The sequence below is a fragment of the Furipterus horrens genome, unplaced genomic scaffold (genome assembly GCF_987537825.1).
Source record: "Furipterus horrens unplaced genomic scaffold, mFurHor1.1.pri manual_scaffold_7, whole genome shotgun sequence".
In the NCBI taxonomy this organism is placed as follows: domain Eukaryota; kingdom Metazoa; phylum Chordata; class Mammalia; order Chiroptera; family Furipteridae; genus Furipterus; species Furipterus horrens.
The window spans coordinates 97,374,718-97,384,446 of NW_028327177.1; the positions used below are offsets into that span (position 1 = coordinate 97,374,718).

The 9,729-nt window shown below is 43.3% G+C and overlaps 1 protein-coding gene across 6 annotated transcripts in view; it reads right to left on the reverse strand.

The window, feature by feature from the left end:
- CACNA1D (calcium voltage-gated channel subunit alpha1 D) overlaps nucleotides 1-9,426 on the reverse strand; it is a 334,585-nt gene extending 325,159 nt beyond the window's left edge. For all 6 annotated transcript variants that reach the window (XM_090284014.1, XM_090284017.1, XM_090284013.1 and 3 more), the window contains exons 1-3: nucleotides 9,227-9,426; nucleotides 6,976-7,285; nucleotides 3,118-3,223 (exon numbers count right to left, since the gene is read on the reverse strand). In XM_090284014.1, the coding sequence (XP_090140140.1) occupies nucleotides 3,118-3,223; nucleotides 6,976-7,285; nucleotides 9,227-9,293 (483 nt within the window). In that variant the 5' untranslated portion in view covers nucleotides 9,294-9,426. The remainder of the gene's footprint in view (nucleotides 1-3,117; nucleotides 3,224-6,975; nucleotides 7,286-9,226) is intronic.
- Nucleotides 9,427-9,729: the final 303 nt, after the last annotated feature.

The following is a 9,729-nucleotide window of genomic DNA, read 5'->3' on the forward strand; positions in this document are numbered from 1 at the left end:
CAGTTGTCATTTGAGGTCCTTCAGCACTACAGAGAAGTGGGTGGTAGCCTGGGGGCGAGGGAAGTATCGGGAACAGGCTGCAAAGACTGAAAACTGTTCAACCACATCAGTTTGCTTATGAGAAACTCAAGTTTGGGGAGTAAAATAAAGTGTTTTTCAACACAGTGAAGCACAACATTGCAATCATCCCCACCCCAACACTCCATAAAGGGCTAAGAAGAAAATTAAGTAAATGATATATGTTTTCAATAAGTGGAACTGAGGAACTGCTGCTACCAACTGAACTGAAAGGGATGTTACTGTGGGAACTGAGTGGAGCCGTTTCCATGGCGTCAGTCTCACTAGTTCCCTGCAAGTCCACAAATGTTAAGCTGCATAGAAACTTGAGATTGTTTATTTATTTTTTTTAAATCTAACCCTGGGAAAACTTGCTACCCCCAAGGTAGTCTCTAAATCCCCAGAGCTGGCTGAGTTACACACAACCCAAACCAAACACACTTTGTACCTATGGAGATGGCCACATTTCTTGTCCAACAAAAATAATCATTTCACTACAAACAACCTGTAAAAGGCAGAAACACCTTCCACAAAGCCAGCCCTGGATCTTACTCTAAGTGCTTGACATACACATTTCCCACAGAGCTATGAAGCAAAGAAAACCACAAGCTCCCTGACGCGTATAGCTTTGCAACCCATACCGATCTCTGCCCTTTGTTTTGCCATTCACATTAACTGAAAGGTATTTACTACAGATGAAAAATAAGCTTCGTTCAGCTGCCTCTAAACCAATCCCAAAAATAGAGCAATCACTTTGGTACAAATTGGGTCAAATGTATTAAAAAAAAAACCCCGCTCCCTGGCGGGAGGACTAACATGGCATGGGACATTGCTAAAAGTCAGAGGGGAAATCCACAAAGCTCTTCCCTTCCCACAGTGGGAAAGGAAATATTTAAAGAGTCAGGCAGAGAACAAAGTCATCTGACCATGTGACCATCCAAGTGAACACAAGACAAACTCGAACGCTATGAGTTTCCAAATCCTAAGAGGTCAAGGGAATACATGTTGGTTCTTAGGAAGGCCTGCCAAAGGAACTCACTGTCCCCTCCCCTTCAAAGAAAGTCCAGTGTTTAAGAATTGTCAAGAAAGGATCATTGGGGACAGGCTGCCAGGGAGACATTTATCCATCTCCTATGTTTTGTTCCCTCCCTTGTTAGCTGAGAAATCTAAATGGTCTGACAGCACCTATAGTAGTGCACCAAATTTCCCTGGGAAAAATCAGACTGTTAATTGGCTATACATGCAGCTATATTAATTATTCTACTGACTGAATTAATGTGCCTTTCTGAAAGGTGTTCATTTTCTAAGTTTGTTTAATCATGTTCTCTTGAGCTACAAAAAAAAAAAAAAAAAAAGAGAGAGAGAAAGAAAGAAAAAACAACAAACTGGGTCACCGTCCATGTAGTTAAATTTGGTAACAAGTCTGACACCATCTGTGGCCTAGACAATGATGATCTATCTCCACTAAATGGGGGCTTTTCACTATTTCTGCTTTTTCTTTAAAATTATCATCTAATGTCACTATCTACAATGAAAGCAAAAGCTATTTAAAATATCCAAAGTTACACAAATCATCTTTAGCATAGTATAAATATGTACAGTGTTTATATGTGTATCCAACTCCCATTTACAACTTAATTTACAGTAGCAATATCCACATATGTTTTAATTATCTAGAAATCAGATCAGAAAACCACAAAGATGAATAGACATCATTCTACATCTGAAATATGGCACATATTTTAAGTGTAACATGAAATCCTGTACATAAACCATGAGGGGTAACATCGCAAAAGCATAATTTCAGTACCTTCAGAACCCAGAAGAGCACTCCCCACACTTATTCTGCCTTTACTACACCCAGTTAAGAACATCCAGCCCTGCTAAAATACAGCTTCACCACAGGAAACCAACACATGAATCTAACTGACCGAGGAAAAGGTAAAACAATGGAGAGTTTCCTATTATCCAGCATTGGCCCCTCCTCCACTGCCTTTCTGCCTGGCCTCCAATTATTAAGGATTGATCCAGCAAGGATGATGCAGCTCCAGAAAAATCCTGAAGCAGCTTCTGAATCACTGAGGAAAGATTACAGAATGTCAGAGGTGAAAACAATCCTACTGATCTTCTCTTCCAATCCCCTTAATTGACAAGGGGTGACTGGCAATGCAGAAAGGGTATAGGAAATGCCCCCAAATACGGCCAGTTGGCAGTCGAGTGGGACAAGCTCCTAGTCCCACCCTAGTGCTCATCAGTGCTTTAAAAAGAAAGAGAAAAACTATATCAACCCTTCCCAAATGAAGGTCCATGAAACACTGGTTCTGTGATGTGTTCTGTCAAAAAAAATGGTTAAAGAATCCATGACTAGTTACTTTTAAGGACTAGCTGAGTTAAACAAATGAAATTGTTTTTTAACTACAGACCTTCCTAGAGTTTTTACTTGAGCTAATGTGCACTATAAATCTTTAAGAAGGCAATAAGATATGTGGCAGTTTCCCAATTAATTTAACCATGACATCATTTTATCTCGGGGCATTTCACAGGGCTAGGAGTTAAGAACTTCAATACTGTACTGTACTGTGTGCTTCTCCAAATAGTGCTCCATGCAGTTTATTAGCGTTGTTGTATTCTACTTCTCTGAAAATTAATAGTTACACACAAAATCTATGATAATTCTCTACTTACCAGAAAAATTGACCAAAGTACCCACCACTCCCAAGTAACACTGGATTTAAAAAAAAAAAAAAAAAAAGCTAATATTATCAGGAAAAGAAAGGTGAACAAAAGCTTATATGGAGAGAAAGGTTATTTTAAAACCTGCTATAAACCTCTTTCATAAAAAGTTCTACATCTATGTATATAAGATTCATGACTTTAAACACTTTTATTCAGTATAAATTTGAGAATACAGGTTAAAAAAACAAAAACATTGTTGCAAAGCTCCATGAAACATCACATGCATAGCTGTAAACTTTAACCACCCAGAAAGCCAGCTGCCAGTTTAAGTACACAGACAAATAACCACACGTCAGTACAAGTAGGAACTCTAAGGACACTTACCAAGTTATGATTTGTTGAATTAGAATCATCTTCAGGGAATGGGATGTAAATAGCTAAGGCCACACAATTGGCAAAAATAGCCAATAATATAAATATGTCAAATGGTCTGAAAAATTTTGTTAAGGTGCATACACATATATACGTATATATATATATACATGTGTGTGTGTGTGTGTACAAACATAACCATCTCTCTCATCACACTCCCAATCACAGCACTTTTGAATCACTTTTTAAATGAAAATTATATATACACATCCTTTTTCAACTGACTCGTGACAACTAGGTTTCCAGCAGAAGTAATCTCAGTGGTCATCTCCCAGTAGATGGTTCTATCAAATGACCTCTCCATGTTCTTTTCTTCTGTTACAAGATCATGTTACACTCATTCTTCTGCTGCTCGTTTTACATTAAAACCTACAAGTACATCCAATTAGGGCATTGTGTGAACCAGGTTTCTGCTTCTTTTAGTTTTAAAGTCAACAAGGGCCTGAGAAAGCTAAAATTCCTGGCTGTTTCTTTCCTAACCCAAAGAGAAGTCATCACGAGACAAATCTTTTCCACAAATCCTTGCCTCCATGTGTTAGAGCCATTTTCTCAGGGGCTGTTATTGGCTGGGTCTGTCTGAATCTTTTGTCTGGACTGGGGTAGGCCAAATCACCAGGACATTCTCCATTCTACCTGTGACTATCTCATGGCCTGTTCCAATTCCTCAAATGCTGTGATAAGCAAGCTAGGCTTCCATTCCCTCCTCTGCTTTCTTTACTAATCAATGATTATCACTGCTTCAGATTAGAGCTGGATTGGAGCTCAGTTTATGTGCTATGACTGTATTCACTTAATAACATGTTAAAAGCCATCAGAAATCAGCATCAGATACTTTCAAAGTATAATTTCACAATTCTAAATCTCAGGGGTCTGTCTAGAAGAATCACTGGGATCAGCTTTCAATAGATACTTGCTTAAACATTCTGGTGTTATTAAGAGACATTGTCAAAGCTGGCAACATAAAGTTTGACATCTGCCAAAATGACTGTTTTTCTTCTTTTGGTTTTTAGCCTTTCCAAATGTAAGGTTTCGTGAGCACCAACTTAACCTACTCCGCAACTCCAGGGTTTGATTTTCCAACAGTGTTTCTCCCATACACTAAGCCACAAAAGGCAAGGCCACTGGTTTAACTGGACACCTCAAGGTCCTAAAGCTTTGAGAATATGAATAGACCCTTCTCTGTTCATTCTGATACCCTTCTGATAAATCCAAAAACGCTGAAATAAACAAAAACCCCTTACCTCTCTGGGGATACCTTGAGTTTCATAAAACCTCAGCCTCTTGAAGAGCTTCAACACTCATGGAAGTAACAACATGGATGACATTATTCCCTTACTGGTGTTGATGGGTTTATTTTTAAAGCCAATTTGCTTTCATTCATATTTATTCTCTGAACTTATCTAGTATTATGAAATCTCTTGTCTAGGGACTCAACTTTAAGACAGTCTATATTAAGATTTCAGAATCTCCTTTTTTATTTTTCTCTTTAGCAGTTCCTACTGAAATTTAAAAAGCCATTTGCCCCAGTGTTATTCTACATAGAAACACACTGTCCCTTCCCTCCTCCCCACCACCATTCTTTCTTTTTAATTTCCCAATATCTAAACGATAAACCAGCAAATCTGATAAATACTAACACTATTCAGGAAGGCCAAACATTAAGTTGTTTTTTCTTCATAGTGGTCCAGTTTCCGTCTCCAGGTATTGGTGGATTCTATCTCCCTACCATGATTTTTACAAGCCAAGCAGAACAGATGGGTGAGATCCTAAAAATTCCCTCTAATAAGGCAAACTCCTCATTCCCCCAAGATGCAGGATACTCTCCACCTCTCCTGTGTGCAAAAACAAACTAGGCTCTCACTCTTCCCAAACTGACTGGGCCTGGCTTTGGGAGGATTTCTATAACCTGCTCCCTGAACTAAAAGAAAACTGTTATTTGAAAAAACAAACATACAAACAGATCACATATTATTTAAGGATCTATTCTACCAACCGTCCCATTTGTAGGCAGGTCCCTCCCAGCCTTGGCAGCCACATCCCCTAATTCCTGTACATGTGTCTAGCTGTGCAGAAGAGGGAGTCAGCAGCATGATCCAGGAAGTCTCTCCATGCACATAAATTGCCATATACAAATTACTGTGCACAAAGAGAAACTGCACCATGCCTCCCACCTCACTCCACATGAAATGAATGACTCTACTAGAGTCAGGTCAAGCCAGCCTAAAGAGGAGGAGATCTCTCTGGCCAAGTGCAAACACTGCCTCTGACCCCAGTGATGCTACTGAGGCACAAGCTCTTTACCTACTTACCTCCTGGACCAACACAGCGTTCATTCTCAGACTAAGAAGAAATTTAAAGAGAAAACACATCCACACTATCCCAGCTATGTGAGAGACACCGTAACTCCCTCTAGAGAAGACACATCTGTTCTAAAAAGGGAAAATACGTGAAAACCCCTCAACTCCTCTCTTGCATTTGGCTGCTCTCTCCAAAACCTTTCTAGACAGTTACCTCATTTTAACTCATATCCGTGAGCACAGAAAGTAGACAGCCAAGGCAGAGGGCATGTAAGCAGCTGCCTGGCTAGATACTCAAATTATAAGAGGGTTTCTGCTCCACCTTCTAGCCGGTTACCCACATTCTCCCTTTTCAGTGTGACCCCTCCACCTAGGAGTGGTAGAGCAACCCTTAGACTCATACTTCTTTCTATAGTTAGGAACCACTCTAAGGCCCCCTGTCAGCCCCAAATATACTTCTGGGAAAAGAAACTGTGATTTTTACCCAGGCCAAGGAATCAACTAATTACAAAGTCATTTGCATAGAAAGAAGGCCTCAATCAACTTTTTCTGAAGGGTGGCAGCAACTGGAGCCTGGCCTCCAGATTTGGGAAGGCGATGAACAGGTAAAGCACCCTAATTTTCCAAGATCTGAGACATGACAACCATCCTGGGGCACCTGAAGTTCAGTTTTAAAAATACAAAGGAGACACTCAGAAATGTAACTCCAGCCCAAGGACATAGAATTTTTTTATAAAAGCAACAACTGCAAATTCCTCCATGGAGAGGGCTGTTCTCTAACTCAGAAAGGCTCAGCAAAAGGGGCGGACACAAACTTCTCCTTTCACATGCTCCCTCATGCTCACGTTTCAAAAGCCTTTTTGGAACTCTTCGTTGAAAGGAAATTCCAGAAAGTCATAGCATTGATGAGCAAACTGCTCCCTCCCAATGAAGCAAGTGTTCATATTTGTTGTTACCTGAACAATTAGAATCACCATATGTCAGAGCTGGAAACAACCTTAGCACTAATTGGAGTTTCAGAAGCAAATTCCAAACATCAAAATGAGAAGATTCCACTAAAGGTCAAAAAAAAAATTTTTTTTTCTAGTGTAGTCTCATACAGTCCTTTTTATTTTTAAATCAGCATACCTTAGTTGTAATAGATACAATGAATACCACTGCCCAAAAACAATGGTGGATTTAAACTAACCATCTAATGCCAAATGACCAAAAGTTTGTTTCATATTTTAATTATCTGCCACTTTGAAGTTTTAGGATGTCACTCTCGTCCCTCACCACCACCACTACACACACACATACACACACACAGTAGGTTAAATATACCCACAGAGTCACCCCTCTGCCCCCTGAGGAGACAGGAAGGTACAATGAAACCCTTTGCACACAGCTTCTGTTGCTCACATTTCAGAGACTGCTACCGCTTTGTAAGTGCCATTTCAGAACACAAATCCTTTTAAAGAACAGATGGCAAAAGAAAATGCAAAAGACTTCCCCCCCCCAAAAAAAAGGATACTTCCATTCCACTATACTAATGCAGGCTCTTCTGATGGGGTTATTGAGCGATAAACAGAAAAGGGCGCGGGCAGGTCGGCTGTTGGACGAATTACCCTGTTTTTTGCTCTTGGAATATTGCTGACGTTTTCTTTGGGAGAGAGATCCTACAGGTGGGGGTGCGGAGGTGCTCATAGTTTGGGCAGCCTTGGCCTGTCTAGCAGCATCGATTGCAGCTTGCCAAGACAGGACCGTTTGCTTGGAGCTATTCGGCTGAGAAGTTGGTCCTTCACCAGAAAGAGAAAGCCTGGTGCCTCTTGCATAGTTTGCCTCTGGGGAGAAAGAAAGGAAAAGAAAGAAGTTAGTATCAGAAAACAGCAAAGATTGTCTCCCATCAATAATGAAGGGGAATCAATTCCATGATTCCATTTTGAACCTCATATCCTGTTTTTCAGAAGCAGGGGTTTGGTCAGTCAGAGCAGCAAAAAGTCCCTGCACTCTGCCCTAAGTGTCAGTCATACAGGACCTCGCTGCATGATGCCCAATGGGGTAGTACCTCTCTATATCCATGAATTCACAAGGAATCTTTTAGTGCATTTCTGCAGACAAACTAAGGTCATTCCCACATGTATTTCACACCTGTTCTTTTTTAAAACCCATGTATCTCTAATGAGTTAATAGATACACTGTACAACAGCTTTTCTCCAAAATAATTACCACCATCACACACACACACACACACACAAAAAGACAGTACCAATAATTCAATCGTATTACTCATTTTCAGAGTGTTACTCCAACATCTTTCCACAGCCACAAATGCATTTTTCAGCATGGAAAAAAAATCTTTCACTGGCACCAGGGCAATACCAAAGCCCCATAACAAATATCTAGATTATGCACTGACACTTCCTGCAAATGAAAATTCATGATGGTTGGGACTCATTTCCTCCACAGGCTTCTGAAAACAGAAAACATCTTTAAGGCTTTTTTGCATTTTAAATTGCAGCCACTGCAGCCAAGCCAGCATCCAGACAAGGCAGGCAGCCTGCACCCCTGCACCTAGGATAGACAGGCTGGATTATGCCAGGGGGCCTGAAGGCCTAAACAGGAATCATCTCACTGTAGGCTGGCATCCCAGTGCACAAGGGCAGAACCTCAGGAAGATGTGCAAAGCCCCCTCTGGCTTTGGGTCAAGCCACCACCTAAGCTAGTCTCCCTGGTACCTGCCTGCCTTGGGTCATAACCTTCTTACTGAGACAGAAGTCAAAGTGAGAGTGGTGGCAGATGTAGAGGGGTGGGTGTCTGCAAAACCAATTCTTACTAAGTAAAGAACAACGGAAAGTCAAAGCAAGCATAGGTCTGCCTGCCCAGCAGCCTGGGAAGGAGACCACGGGGGTGGGCAGCAGACAGCATGGGCCCTGAAAGGAGTCCTGCCAAGCCTTCCCTTAGGGAGTGCTCACCTAGGAAGGTTGCGAGCTCCGGAGAGTTTTGGGGGGTCGCCTGTGACCTCTAAGGAGGAGAAAGGAGGTCCGGCCAGCAGCTGGCCCAGCCTCCCCAGCCCCAGCCTGGCCCGCAGCGTGGTAGCTGCACGTGGTCCCTGGACAGTGGCTGGGGAGGGGAGATCCACAGCGGCAGCGACTCCCCAGGCATTGCTAGGTTACCAACCGGTGCACAGCGGCGCTGGGAGTGGGAATACGAGCTCCACCCGACCCCTGTCCCAGGATTCAAAGACCTGGCTTCCCTCTCCAGGGCAGAGGTGTGCTTCACCCACCAATGGGAAGGGTGAAACCCAGCAATCCTAGAATTTTCAGAATGCCACCAGAAACCTTTTTCCTGGTCAACCAGGGGCGGGTAAGCAGGGGAGGGCGAGAAGAGGCTGGAAAGGGGGATCCGGCTGAAGACTAACAGCCACCCCCTTCCACTGCTCTCGCTCGGGAGAGTCGGAGCAAAGTTGAGCCCGAGGACACTGAACCCGAATCACCTTGGCTCGAAGCCCCTCCGGCTGCACAGGACTCCCGCGACTCCGCGGCCGCCCCCACCCCACAAATGCAGAATTAACTCTGACATTCAAGGCCTGAAGGAGAGAACGGAGTGGCGGTCACGCATATCCCCTTTCTGTAGATGACACCGAGCTAGAAACATCCTCTCCAACCCCCTCAACCCACCCAAAGCATCAGAGACGGGAGGGGTGAGAACGAAGCAGTGTGGGAAGAGGAGGACCATGAAAAGGATTAGATTTGGCAGCTGGTGCCCAGGCTCTGGCTGCTCACCGTTCGTGTGGTCCGCTTGCTGCTGCCGTTGATGCTGCATTTTTTTCATCATCATCATCATCATCATCCACGAACATTTATTGAGCGCCTACTGTGTGCAGGGCACTGTGCTGGGAGTAGGGGCGGGGGAGGAGCGGGTAAGGGGGTTACCATAGATAGGAGCTGCGGTCCCTGCCCTTATTCTCGCTTCGGCAGAGGGTGGGAAAGAACGGGGACTGATAACAGAAAATAAAAATAATGTATAAAAACCGCTCGCCACCCACGCTCCCCCTTTCTCAAAAATGGAGCAAAATAAACTTTTTTTAAAAAATAAGATCAGATGTATATATTATCTTAATAATATATACATGTAATTTTTTTTGCTGCAAAGGAGAATTGGCTTGGTCCCTCCTCTAGCGGAGGGACGCCGCGGCGATGCTGGCCCGGCCCCCGGGGCCGCTCCGAGCGCCCCGCATGCCCGCCGCGGTGCCCGCCGCCGCCGACCGCGCCGCCGCTGGCTCGGG